At 40.9% G+C, this 14,466-nt stretch overlaps 2 protein-coding genes across 2 annotated transcripts in view; one reads left to right on the top strand and one right to left on the bottom strand.

Annotated features, from left to right (window-relative positions):
- LOC311037031 (replication protein A 32 kDa subunit-like) overlaps nt 1-14,466 on the top strand; it is a 469,874-nt gene that overhangs the window by 329,441 nt on the left and 125,967 nt on the right. The gene's annotated exons all lie outside the window — the stretch shown is intronic.
- The window catches only part of atp8b1 (ATPase phospholipid transporting 8B1), a 41,348-nt gene that overhangs the window by 20,329 nt on the left and 6,553 nt on the right, over nt 1-14,466 (bottom strand). The window contains exons 2-9 of the mRNA XM_084046178.1: nt 8,306-8,486; nt 7,643-7,740; nt 4,096-4,209; nt 3,288-3,386; nt 3,023-3,084; nt 2,219-2,291; nt 1,919-1,989; nt 1,224-1,306 (exon numbers count right to left, since the gene is read on the bottom strand). Coding sequence (XP_083902304.1) covers nt 1,224-1,306; nt 1,919-1,989; nt 2,219-2,291; nt 3,023-3,084; nt 3,288-3,386; nt 4,096-4,209; nt 7,643-7,740; nt 8,306-8,468 — 763 coding nt within the window. The 5' untranslated portion in view covers nt 8,469-8,486. The remainder of the gene's footprint in view (nt 1-1,223; nt 1,307-1,918; nt 1,990-2,218; nt 2,292-3,022; nt 3,085-3,287; nt 3,387-4,095; nt 4,210-7,642; nt 7,741-8,305; nt 8,487-14,466) is intronic.

Raw genomic sequence — 14,466 nt, 5'->3', positions numbered from 1 at the left:
CAACACATACATAAATATGAGAGAGCAACACAAAAAACTGAACTAGGTAGCACTTTTTTTACATTTAACCCCTATACTTAGTCGAGTCCCCCTGGGGTCTATACTAGGCCCCGTCCTAAGTAGGCTAAGTACATCACAATTCCTTCAACAATTTACTTAACTGTATTATAGCGCTATTATAGTATGTAAAGTACACATTGTATATCTCAACACAAATACACCTTATCTCAAGTTATCTGATACTACAGCAGCAGTTACCAGTGTGTGTGCAATCATGCAGTAGATGGTGACTGTAATTAATCCATACAGAACAGAATTATGTGACATTTCTGCTAAATATTGTGGTTGTGAATGTGATATATACTGTAGTCAGGGGTGTAGTGCTATGCACCGAAGCTCTACTCCAGCACTTCTTTTTCTCGTCACACTCTGTCTCACACTGCTGCAGAGACACTCATTCACGCCTTCATCACATCCAGACTCCATTACTGCAATAGCCTCCTTTACTGCGCCACTACCAAATTCCTCAAGAAACAGCAGTATGTACAAAACTTCGGCGCCCGGCTACTGTACTTCCGTGCAGACTAATAAAGTATTCAATCAATCAATCAAAGCTGCCCCCACCCTCTCCTCATTTAAAACTGCCCTCAAAACCTTGCTTGTATATCGGCACTTTGCCAATCGGCAAAGATATTTAGTATAGAGCAAAAACAGGATGGGGACCTAGTACTAGAGCCCCTGGGAATACGGTCAACTAAGTATAGGGTTTAAATGTTATTCCACGTGGCAATGCAAATTGTGAAAGGTGATTCAGCCACATTAATCGAAACACTCCGACCTGCATGAAGTTATATCAGCCCTGATGTTCATCAATTGATATTTATCAATCTCTACAGCACTGGTATCCTACAGCAGTGGTTCTCAAACTTTTTCATTTCAAGGACCCCCATTGCTCTATGGCTATAACTCTCAGAGTTACAGACCTATAACCCCTCCTCGAGGAACCCTGAGGGTCCCTGGACCACACTTCCTACCACTGTCCTACAGCATATATTATGACAAGTTGTCACACATCCACTGACGACAATGCCCACTACACCGCTGTATGTAGGCTACTGTGATACATGTTAAATATGATCAAAAGCGACAGATCTTAGAAAAACTGGAACAAAAATGATATATGGATGGTTATTAAGCAGTGAAGAATCTCCAGATGTGTTTACCGTCATAGCGTGCTAGTTGACTCTCCTCTTGTAGTCGCTCGTCTGTCACTCTCAGACCCATCTTAAACTTCAAATTAGTCTCTCTGGTAAACATACAATACAGAGGAATTTTATTGGGACAACAAGTACAGTACATTTGCAATCAAGACAATGAAAATTTAATTTAAAAAATGACTGATGGAAAGTGATATGTAGTAACTTTAGATTCACTTTTATGGTAACTTTCCTGAGATCCTTCCCATGCCTTTTGTTTAAAATAAGAAAATATGAACAACAAATACAAAATGATGCTGTGTCTTCAGCCCCTTCCTTTGCAGGAACTGGTCCATTAGTGACACCACCGGGATTAAGTCTTGTTTGAGTTACAGGTGTTTCCCATTTCATCAGAGAATTTGGCCGGACTGGCTACAGGGCTGGGTTAGGTAATGGCTTACTAGAACCATCTTACCATAACACACACACATCTTATCAAGGAGTAAGTATTGACCCAAGACTTTAGAAAATGACAGCTCAAATAGCTCATGATTCCTAAAAAAGGAGAACGCTGTAGTGATATGATCTTGTGAGCTTGTAGATCTGTAACGGATCATTATTTGTCCTACAACAGAATAAACAGGGCTTGTTCGCTCCAGAGTACGAACACTAGGTTTCATGCGAGTAAGGAGAGCAAGTGCAAGTTAGGAAAAACATCTTACCCGTCGAGCTCAGCTGTCTCTACGTAGGTCAGACTGTTGGGGTTGGAGCTGGATAACATGAGGATATCAGCCTATAGGAGGACAAGCACACACACCATTAGGGTTGAAATGATGCATCATGTCTAGATACTGTACATGTTGTGAGCATGCAGAGCGGCAATTTTCACCAGGCGCTACAAAGTATAAAACAAGGCTTAATTGTTGACTACTGGCTGATCCACATACATAGCTATGATAAGAGACTTCTCAGTTAGTAAGCTAGCTAAATGAGATGCTGTATACTGCCGAGAATAAACTTACCGGGACAAAATCATTTTTCTTTAGACGAACCACATCCCCAACCTGAATGTTCATCCATTTACACTCTTGAAACCTGACAAGGAGAACAATATGTATGTTAAGTTACCATATACAATACAGGTTGTGTTATAATACAGTATATGTTACGACTAGAGAAGGGGGCATCTGCAGACCGGAAACACAGGCAAATCTATGGCCCAGGCAAATCCACGAACCTGCCGATATACTGTATGAATGAGCCAGCAGCAGCCAGCAGGGAGTGCTCTTTTTGTTTCACTAAATGTCCAGACCGGGGGAGCACCAACTTTGGATTGGATTATTAATGTTCAAATGTGTTTATTTCCTGCCTGGTTCATGAAATTGCATGGGACGTATAGATCTGCCTGCTCCAGGTCTGCAGATACCCCATATAACTCAACTATACTGCTCTAGTGAGAAGGGCACAGTAGGCAGTTATACATAGGGCTGGGCAATATATAAATAGTATATCGATATTGTGATATGGGACTAGATGTCCTCTGGGATTTTGGATATAGTAATATTATCGCCCAGCCCTGGTTGAACCTTTTACTGAAAAGATGAAACATGGTGTAGAGTCTACTCTAGACAGTATGAATGCGGAATGTAAGTATTTTAGGTTTTACCTGACAATGAGAAAAACAAAGGCAGAAGAAAAACTGATAATAAAAGCTTTAGCAAGAAACGTACAGTAAGTAGTGTTCAGAATCTGCCATTACCTCAATTAACGAAGCACAGTTTTATAAACAAAACAAAAAAACAACTAAAAATGAATGTATCTTCTACCTGCCATCTAGAAGGACCTCACATTTCCGATTGTTTATCTCCTTGTCCATCCTGTGACGTGCCTGAGTGACAGAGAGAGAAATAAACAAGGAAGCACACACAGAGAGAGAGAGATGCATTTCAAATATTGCACATACTGCCTTTTGGATTTTGGATTTTCTTTCAGCCAAGGAGACATATTTCAAAGTGCTTTCAAACCACTGCTTGTGGTTAAACTCAAATTTTATATACACACACACACACACACACACACACACACACTTACCAGGTCATCTACTAGATCTTTAATGGCTGTGATTCCCAGGACCAGTACAAGTGGAACCAGTGTAGTGTACCAGGGCAGTGTAGTGATCTCTGGTATGATCTGACACATCCAAAAGGGTAGATATCAGTACATGTCTAATTTACTGTTACATTGTTGTAATCATTAGAAAAGTATTAATTTGTGAATGTCCTTGTGTTTTATTCATTATTAATTGTCTTTAGTCAATACATATCAGTTAATAAATAGACAGAAATTGTGAAAAAGTCGCTAAACTATACTAACGAAATAGTGATACACTATTGGGACACAGACTTAATGTACAGGTATAATAACTATAATACATTCTATCTAGCTAGCTAGCTAAACTAACAGCTAAACAACAAACAAGGTCTTTTTTTGTCTAATTAAGTAAAACAGAAGCACATACAGTACAGGTTGGATGTTGTTCACTGTTGTAGGCTAATTGTTGTCAGTTTTAAATCATCTATAGGTGACTCACAGTCACAACTATGTATCACCACTTTACATCACAGTCATGCTGCAGGTAAATACAATGCAAATGTGTTCAATCTACAGTCAGCACTACGTGCCCCTCCTGCTTCTTGGTTCGGATCCAAAATACTTTCATGGGAGAAAATGTTTTGTAGGAATAGTTGGTCTCTTTCAAATGCCAACTTCCAAATGGTAGAGGTTTTACTGTATTTTATAGAGCAAACTCTGCAGATGTACCCCATGTGACTGCATCTGTCCCCGTCTCTGCATACTGCATGTTGTTGTGTTTCTAAACGACTGTGTCTGTACTCTTTACCTGTAAGATGAGCAAGGCCAGGAAGTAGAGATTGGCTGCTCTCTTGAACTGCTCATACAGGTTGTACGGGAGGAAGGTCAGAGCGTTGTATTTGTATGTTTTGATACCATTTCCCTACAAAGAAAACACAGAACATACATGATATTATGAACACAAGTCTACGGTGTTACTGTTGACACACACACACACACACACACACACACACACATACACCCGATCTCCTGGCAGAGATAATAAGAATGTTAGATACATTGAAATAATGATTATCATTATGCCAATTAACCCTCCCGTCTCATTTCTGTGTTGCCACAGCACACCTGCCAGCAAGGAGCCCCCACTGAGAGGACGTAGCGCCGCCCTCAGTCCTACTCCTCCCGTTCACAGGCGACGCCCAACTTGTACGTAGGCGTCGCTAGCAGAGTGACAAAAATCGCCCTGCCCTGAACAAGGCCAATTGTGTTTATAGACGCTCGGCCAAGCCAGTTGCGCCGCGGTAGATTTGAACCCCTAGCCTCTGTGGTGGTGGACAGGAACTTTATCCCTGTGCCATCTGAGCAGATTGTACATGCAAGTTTACTTCCTCTTTTTAATCTGAGAAGAGCAAGATGCTGCTGTACTCTCATCCACAAAACGTTACAGTACACACATAAAGGTGTCCAGGTGTGTTTGTGGACACACACCCACAATCGTGAACAAACACACACACACACACTTAAATGGAACTTTCCATGTGCCTTCCCTCACGCTCATTTACATAAACAAGAGCCACACAATAGCACTGGAGGACCTAGGGGTGAGAGACAAGCTGAAGGAGAAAGGCTGAAGGAGAAAGAGAGAGACAGAAAGCTCAAACAGTAGTATTACTATTTGTTTTTTATTGCAGAGGCACATAGTGTTTATATGTGTGCGCATGCGAGTGAGAGAGAGAAAGTGTCTGAGAGTGTTAAACACGGAATGTGTGATTGAGAATCTGTGTGTGTGTGTGTGTGTGTGTGTGTGTGTGTGTGTGTGTGTGTGTGTGTGTGTGTGTGTGTGTGTGTGTGTGTGTGTGTGTGTGTGTGTGTGTGTGTGTGTGTGTGTGTGTGGCCCTTGGCTTTTAGAATTGTCTAGTGTGTCAAACACCTAGAAACAGGTCAGTTCAACAGAGCTATCTCCTTACAACCCTGGCTGAACTCTCATCAGAACACCACTAAACAGAAACACACGTCTGTTCAAGGCAAAGTTAGAAGTGCCCATCTTTGAATAATACCAAATCACTGAATGAAATGTTGTTTCGTTTTTTTGTAATCAGCAGAGATTGGTAGAAATTCACACAGTGATATGGGGGGGGGGATGTGACTACCATTTACCTGTTTTTGTGCGTGTGTTGCTGATCACACCACAACATCAAAAATACTATATATGATAAAGACTGTATGGTGGCTCATGTTTGCCTACTACTAACCTAATCTACTACGATGTGCATAATGAGTACATCCATTCAGTATTGTGTGTGCGCTCACCACTGACCTGTAAAGGCAAAGCTTAGGAGAATAATGGTTCATGATTTATCTTCTTCTCTTCCTCCATCTGTCACTGGCATTATTTGCAATCTCCATTAGCTACTCATTTATGCACCAAATATTTCCTTTCTTTGTCAGAGTTATTTACACAAAGAATAAAGGTACAGATAATTGATGTGTACATATGTGTATCCCTGCTATTCACCCGACTACCCCACGCACCAGCCCCACAATAGACTCCCCACCCACTCATCTATTCCTTTATATTCTACGGGTTAGGGTTAGGGTTAGGGTTAGACATGAAGACATTGACTGCAAAAAAATGCTGTCTACATTCATAGATGACAAGACGGTTTCCTGCAGGGCTGGGGTACTAAAGCAGAATTTGACCATTACAATGGACTCGCCGTGTTATCAGTAAATATTTGGTAACTTGGCGACTCCATTCTGTCTAAAGCCTCAGAACAGGTTCTACCACCTCTGATGACAATGTATATACTGGTTTTGACCTGACCGACAGTATGGTTTATGAAAGGTTGATGAAAGAAGTAAAAACATTAATACAGAAAAATGTACGTATATCAATCAGTAATGCTAAGACACGCATTAGAAACACAATTAATAAAGTGAAACATGTTGTAGCAGAGGCTGAGACACAGAACAGATTGAAAATGTTAAATAATAATAAATAAAAAGGAAAGGAAAGCTCTGGTACCACAGCTGGTCTGGTCCGCATAATTTGTTTTTGCCCAGTCCAGCCTGTGACCTAAAATGAGTTTGACACCCCTGGTCTAGAGACTATATAATAATGTTTGAGCGCACTACTGCTGTCAGTACATGTCTTTGTCCCTTCACAGCTTTGGCCAGATATTGTACTTAAAACATAGACAATTATGCTGTTAATAGCTTTATTTGTATGTGCTTTACAACGTTGCCAAACTTAATATTGGCTCAACATAATTATGTGTATAAGTCATGTTTGAATTTTGTTCGAAAATCAAACTTTTCTTCAGGGACTATTTTCTACTAAACCTGCTAATCAGGAAATCAGGAGTAGACAGTCTGCCTACGGCACCCATCTTGTGCAATAAATGCACCGAATCTTTGAATGTATGTATGTGTATGTCTGTAATCCACATATCTCGAGATCCGTTCTACCGTCCGACTTCAAATTCGGCACACACATTGCAGACGACAATGTTGGGGCGGCAGTGGCTCAGGGGTAGAGTGGCCGGGTAGAGTGAACTGGAAACCGCAAGGTTCCCATTTCAATCCCGGGCTGGGGCGCTCCCCCAGAGTTAGTGTCGAAGTGTCCTTGAGCAAGACGCTGAATCCCTACTTGCTCCCGATGAGTGGGTTGGTGCCTTGCATGGTTTCCTCTGCCATCGGTGTATGAATGTGTGTGTGAATGGGTGAATGTAATACACAATCTATGTAAAGCGCCTTGGATAAAAGCGCTATATAAATGCACCATTTACCATTTTACCATTTACGACCCGAGGGAGTGTAGTGTCGACTCCGTCGGATAGGCGGTTGTCCAGAACCGCCAGAAAAGGTTCTGGCCCCAAATGAACAAATTGATTGCCATGACAACCCCACACCTGTCGAATTTCCCACACCTGCCATTTGATTACTTTTAGTCAGTCCACTTTCCACAGACATTCACCACAGAGGTTTACCACTGCACAAGGACTTCCCAGAACCGCACATCCCCCCCGATATGCCCACATGTGGGCATGCCCATATATGGCCAAATACTGATAACATCAGGGATCTCCATATATGGCCATAAAAGGGACATGGACAGACAGATATACAGATCTCCATATATGGGCACAAGAAGGACACAGAGAGACAGATACAGAGATCATATGGGCAGTTGGGCACAAAAGGGACACAGGCACAAAAGCGACACAGACAGACAGAGAGACGGTTACAATTGGTACTCTGGCATATAACGGGTATTGCGTCGTTCCCAACTTGCATCGTTCCTGAGTAAAGGTCTAGTTGAAACAATTCACTATATTTTTAAATGATGCACTTACAGAATACTTGCTCTTCTTGAGACAAAGAAAGGTTTTCATCTGGAACTCAGGTAGCTGGTGGAAAGCACGGTCATTGGCCTTCACTTTCCAGCCCATCTCTGAAACACACAAAAGGAGAGAATTGGCTCTGGCTTAGTTATTATTCTATCTAAAAAATGATTAATAATTAAGAAAACATTTGCTACAACCACCAGTAAAACTAAGTGTCCAATGTCAATTACTTCCTATAGTTTCACTTTCATTCAGTTACACAACTGCAACTGAATTGAAGTTCCACTTATGCAACGGTCATTGGTGGGTTATCAGCGTTTCCCAAGTCTATTTTTATATCTCTGGCCATTGTTTGTGTGTCCAATTGTGCGGAGGAAGAAGTTCTTTAGCAATCTACTGCCAGGGGCCTTGTGGCTGCGGAACCACTTTCCAGGTGGCAGCACCTGAAACAGTCTGTGGTTGGGATGGCTACGATCTTTGATGATTCTGTGAGCGTTTGGGTTTGGGTTTCATCACCACCTACTAATTACTACCACCATCACCACTGCTATTAATACAAAGACCATTCTCAATTTACTGTTTGGGATATATGACCACCACAACTACTACAGTACAGTCTCCAGTACTGCCCTACCAACACCAACATTTTAATAATATATGTTATCAACTGACCACTGGGCCTGGTCTCTGCATCTTGTAGTGGGGCCCCTGGAGGCCCCTCCATCTCTCCTTCAGAGCTGGCATCCAACTCGTCATCCGTCTCATCGTCACTGTACGGCATGACCTCATCGTTGGGTCCCAGGGAACCCTGGGAATCCGCACGCCCTCGACTCATGGTGAGACCCGAAGTCACCTGGAGCAAGGACAGAGGACAATTAATATGTTAATGAGGTGTCAATTCTTCATATTGTAATCATAATATAATATGGACTACTTGTTCAATAAATGCAGGCTAAAAGCTGTCGCAAAGATGGTAGAAGTTGGTGTTCATAATTTGAAACCATTTACTGAATTGAACCATTTAAATGTTCCATGTTCTATGACATTTCCTCTTCATGCCACGGATATAAAAGTCAATTTCAGTCAGCAGTCATGTTTAATTCCTTTTTTTCTCATCAACTTGAATGACTGGTATTGTCATTTTAGAGCCATGGGCTCTCACTTGTAAATTTTTTAAAGGCACATTTTAGAAGGGGGGTATTTTATTAATCATGGCTAGAGCACTGAAAGAAACAGCAAAATCTACAAAGTGCATTAAATTTTATTTGCGTGTGGTGCTACAGGAAAGGCATGAGGTCACCAAAATGAGTAGGGTTCATCCTCCGAGGAGCATGAATGCAAAAGAAAGGATGGAAAGAAGGTGGAAGGAAGAGGAAATATTAGAAACGATGAGGATGGAGCATCAGTTTTTTCCCTTTAAAAAAAACACTTAGTCATCCACCAGCAGCAATGAAGTCAGCATGAGTGACGGGACTCTTCAGCGGTCACACACCACTGCAGTGCACTTCTAAGAGGAAATTGCCTCACCGTATTTTACATAAAAAAATCTTTAGTTTGCCCATCAGAAGAACTCTCCAAGTACCGCCAAAAAATAATGCAGTCTGACCAGCATAAATGTATCTACACACTTTGGAACCTGGACTGAGGCTCACGGTACTGGGGTGGCAACCAGTAAGTGAAAGTGAAGCTGTTTGATCCCCAGCTGTGTCAGTGACTGGAATTTCATCTGCAGTACCCCTAGCAATGCATCTAAAGTGCCATTGAGAAAGTGTGTGTGTGTGTGTGTGTGTGTGTGTGTGTGTGTGTGTGTGTGTGTGTGTGTGTGTGTGTGTGTGTGTGTGTGTGTGTGTGTGTGTGTGTGTGTGTGTGTGTGTGTGTGTGTGTGTGTGTGTGTGTGTGTGTGTGTGTGTGTGTGTGTGTGTGTGTGTGTGACGGTTGTGCATGTGGGACAAATGTATTTGACCTCGTCTAAGGTTGACTTAACTACTTAATTCTGTCTGGTCACAGAGGCCATTTTCCTGATTTGCATTTTATTACACATATTCACACCAGGGAGGGAGCTGCCCGGTTCAATACAACCACAGTATTTGACTGTTGACCAGGAGCTGCCCAGCACAATCAGAGTCCCATACCAGTTCCCAGTAGGGCTGCAACTATAGATTATTTTTGGTATTTTTACTAACTTTATTAAAAAATAAAAACAAGTCAAAATGTATTATTTTATTTAAAAAATACCAGTCTTCCACTGTTGTACACTAACCAGCTCCACTGGAGCACTTCAAATGTAAATGACCGGTATAGTCAGTCAGTATAGACACTCAACATAATAGAATGCTGTAACACAGGCTTATTATGATTAGGATTCAACATGTGACTTCCACCTCTAATTACTATTATTATATAAAATCATTACAGTACATGTCAGAGATAGCATGTCTACTGTGTGCATACACTTGTTGTGTACATTTTTGCTTGGCTTATAAAAAGTTAAATATAAAATATGTAAGCCCGGCGATATTCTTCCTTGGCCTACTGCCAGCGTGCACAAGACACTTGGTGCTGATTGGCCCAGCGGATTGTGAAGTTAGCCCCAGACGGACACACCCACAGATAGACAGACCCTTTTCTAGACGGCTTGGCCCCCTACAGTGCCATGTCATAAAGAATGAGAGGAATGTGCCACACCTTTTTAAATCTCCCATATCATCATCATCAGTACATTGTCCTCCTATTCTACAATTTAGGCATATACGTAGCTAGTGTGCTTATCTAATTAATCTATTACAACAATACTAGAACATGCTGTAATTTGTAGATCCTCAACAGATCTATGGTGTTCATAATTCCCACAACAGGGTGGGCCGAAGTAGTAGAAATATAAAAAGAAAGAAGGGTAGAAATTTGAGAACAAGCAGTAGTCTGTTTTTAGGTTTACGACCAGTGCTGAGAAACTCGATTCTAGTTGTTGTTACTGGGTATGAAGCGCATAGGCTAATTACTTAGTTTCACTGTACAGGTTAGTTTCACTGTACAGGATGCAGTTCTCAGGCTGCTACTTTACTAAAATTAACCGAATATACTGTAAAGCTAGTATATTTAAAAACAGCTCGCTATATTCCTGATTTTATTTTAACCACTTAAAGGGGAAATCCACCCATTTTCAATATTTAACTATGTCATTAATATAGCATAAAGGAGTTACAACATGATGAGTCATCATGTTGTAATTTGCAATGTTAAACCCACAATCAATCCTCCAGTTCAAGGCAACACAGAAAGGGGGGAACTTTTTTCTTATTTCCACACAACTCCTTTATGCTATATTAATGACATAGTTAAATATTGAAAATGGGTGGATTTCCCCTTTAAACAACCCTACTCAACACCATTGAACGTCTGCTCCAGCTTTCTGCAGAGTCATTTTGTGCACACCCCCTGACAACACCCACAACTAGGCAAATTCTGTCGAGCCTTGCCAGAACCAGAGCACAATGAGCTAGCTAATCATTACCAGCCATTAGTCAATTTATACAATACTTTAGGACTAGATTTGATACTCGTTTAAATAGCCTAAGACAGTGATCCCAAAGAGAAATTCTGTTAAAGTAGCAACTGAGCAATACACCATGGAGCAGTGCCGCTTTTAAAAGTACGATATCTTAGGTTAAAATACATGTTAAATAGCTCTATATTCTGATAACAATCATAGTGTTTGTTCAGTAACAACTCTCCAACTCGTTAGTAAACAGAAAATACATCTTCAGGTTGTGATACCAATTTTATAAAATCACGAGAGGACTCAGACCCCAGCAGCTGGACAGACTGCTTCTCATAATTAGAGTATACGTCTTATATGTTGGAGTTTATATTCACTCTAAACTAAGTTAGCCTGCTCATTGTTGTTTGTTATGCTAGCATCACTGACTTTAGTGAAATACTAATATTGTTAATTCTAAGGTCAAGGACTGAGAACACTTGAGATGTTGTTTCAGTGCTAACACACACACACAGAACTAGAGACAGAACAACAAACACGCACGCACACACACACACACACGTTTGGCAATGGCAGTTTGCCAAACTGGGCCAGGTGAGGTCTGGACGTGTAAATGTTTAACACGCTAGAGGGGGCAATTAGCAGGTCTGGTTAGTTTCCTTAGACTGGTTTCTAAAAATACCACCACCAGACAAGGCAACATAAGACCAGGTTGACCATAAGCCATAGGGCCCTAGCCTTAACCATCTCAACATCAATGGTAGCAATACAGTGTCCACATTAAGACACCCATCAGTTGTCAGACAAACCTCCATCAAGGCTTCAGTTGTGAGACAAAACTCGGTTTTTCAGACAAACTAAGAAAAACTTCTGGCAACAACAACACAGAAATCATACCTTGCTCTAAAAAAAAAAAAAGAATAAAAAGAAAGTTTAAAAACAAACAAACAACAGAAATCATAAACAAACTGTTATGTTCATTCAGAAATTGGGTGAAACAAAATATGGTAAAACTGGAATAGAAGGAAGCAAATCATTAGAGATGCTTCCTCACTGCTGGTCAAAGCAGCCATTAAAAAAAACTTTAACAACACTTTGTATCATACTCATTTTTTTCTTCTGACAACCTGTGCCGGACGAAGATAATGTGATGCGATGCGAGAGTGTGGTCTAGCCAACAACAACTCAGGACTCCTGAATCGCTGCCCTCCACAGTCCTGACATCAGGGTCTTGAGCTCTACTGTGTTGTTAGCTAAGAAGATAATACAGCGCTTTGTTTTGTCAAGGAACACTTCCATAACAAACAGATTCACTAGAGCCCCAATTCAAATATATAATTGCCTTTAAGCCGGATTTATACTTAGTTGCACGCTGATGTCCCGCACTAAAATAGCCGACCTACAAGCTCACAACGCATCACAGCACGACGTGTTGTGGGATTGCAGATCGGCTAATTGTCAGTGTCTGACACCTTGCACAACAAAGTAATGTATATTAAGTCGTTCAGGGGCACTGCAGATGTAATTCCATCCTCCACATAGGATGTTTAGAGCCAAGTTGACACTTGGCTCTAAACATCCTATGTGGATCCTTTTCCAGTTCAGTGATGATATTATTTAGAGATGGGTAACATGTGGAATAACTGGATAAATGGTGCATTCTATATAATGCTTTTCTCCAAAGCGCTTTAAAATGTGCATTACATTCACACACCGACAGTGGAGGCAACCGTGCAAGGCACCAACCTGTCCATTGGGAGCAGTTAGGGATTATTAAGGTCTTGCTCAAGGACACTTCAACACGCATCCAGGAGGGCGGGGATTGAACCGGGAACCTCACGATTTCATTTGTGTGTATATAAATACAGTACAGAGTAGTAGCCTACTTTATGTACAGTTCTGTACGTACGTAAGTGTGTGAGAGAGATGGGATAATGTGTTTGTGTGTGTGCCCGCGTGCATGTATACAGAAAGTGTCTGTATATCGTCTACATGTGTGTGTCATAGTATAGGAATGTAATTTATGCATGTACAGTATGTATACTTTAGGTGTCTTTTTACAAACCGTGTGTGCGTGTTTTTCCACGCCCTGTTTACCTATGTAAGGCCTGAAGTGATGCAAGAAGCAAATATCCCACACGCTTCCAAATCCCATGCTTTTCCTCAAGGCAGTTTTCCCTGTTCCCATGATGCATTTCCAGACAGTGAGCTACACATCACAGCGAGACTGACACAAACGTGTTTCCCAAGACCAGAGCAAGGATTCACACACCAATCAATATGACATCCATCTTGTGTTACACAAAGTATCAGACAGAAACCATAATAATGCATTGTTTGGCAGCCACGGTTATTCTTATCTTTATGGCGTAACTTGATTTAATTCCTTTTATGACATTTACATCGATTTGGCAAATAAAGGATGTCAGCCGTTGTTTTTTAGGTGATATTCACTGAGCTAATGATGACAGCAGGGTTTACTACAGGAAAAATATATATATAAATATATAGCGATACACGGTTCACACTCATTTTATATTAACAGTGAACTAAACATTCTTCAAGAAACAGCATACAGGTCAATTATTATGCTCTTATTTTAAAGGTTTAGTCTCTGTGTTGATGAGGGATCACAGTCTCTTTGGTTCGCCTAGATTGAACTGAATACATGGACAGTGCATGTCGTCCAGTGAATGACCCTCATTGTATAAAGCTCAAGCACACATTTGAACACATTCCATGAAACTTTTTTTCTATAGCTCTTTTACATAGTATGCATTTCTAACTCTGATTGTGTATATGTAACCAAATGGACCCGTGTTCACACCGAGGATTTTACTGTATACAGTCTCAAGGGCTTTACAAGCCTAGTAGCCTACACTTAAAAAGGAAAAGCAACCACATCACATCCCCTGTCCTTAGTCCAGTGGTTTTCAAACTTTTTGTTCCCAAGGCACACCACAGGGCAAGTCAAAACCTCAAGGCACACCTGCATTCAAATCCATGCAAATAGCCCTGTGTTACTTATCACTCTGTAGATGTTTATTTCATACTTTTGTTTGTGGAAAGGGACATTAAAAACTAGGGACGCCAGGTTACACAGAATTCACCTCTGAATTGGGGAAATGAGTAGTAGGAAAGTAGCCTACTGAACTTTTTGTATGCTTGCTTGCAGATATTGTAATGATAATAATAATAATAATAATAATAATAGAGTGGTTGTCACAAAATCTCATGGCACAAACAAGTGTTCCTTGGTACACCGTTTGGGAACCACCGTCTTAGATCATCAATTGGGCAAGGAAAAGGAAAGCAAAGGAAAATACTTGGAAACTTT

The sequence above is a fragment of the Gymnoscopelus microlampas genome (genome assembly GCF_963454915.1).
Source record: "Gymnoscopelus microlampas genome assembly, chromosome: 21".
Classification (NCBI taxonomy): domain Eukaryota; kingdom Metazoa; phylum Chordata; class Actinopteri; order Myctophiformes; family Myctophidae; genus Gymnoscopelus; species Gymnoscopelus microlampas.
This window is presented reverse-complemented; position numbering and strand designations above follow the sequence as displayed.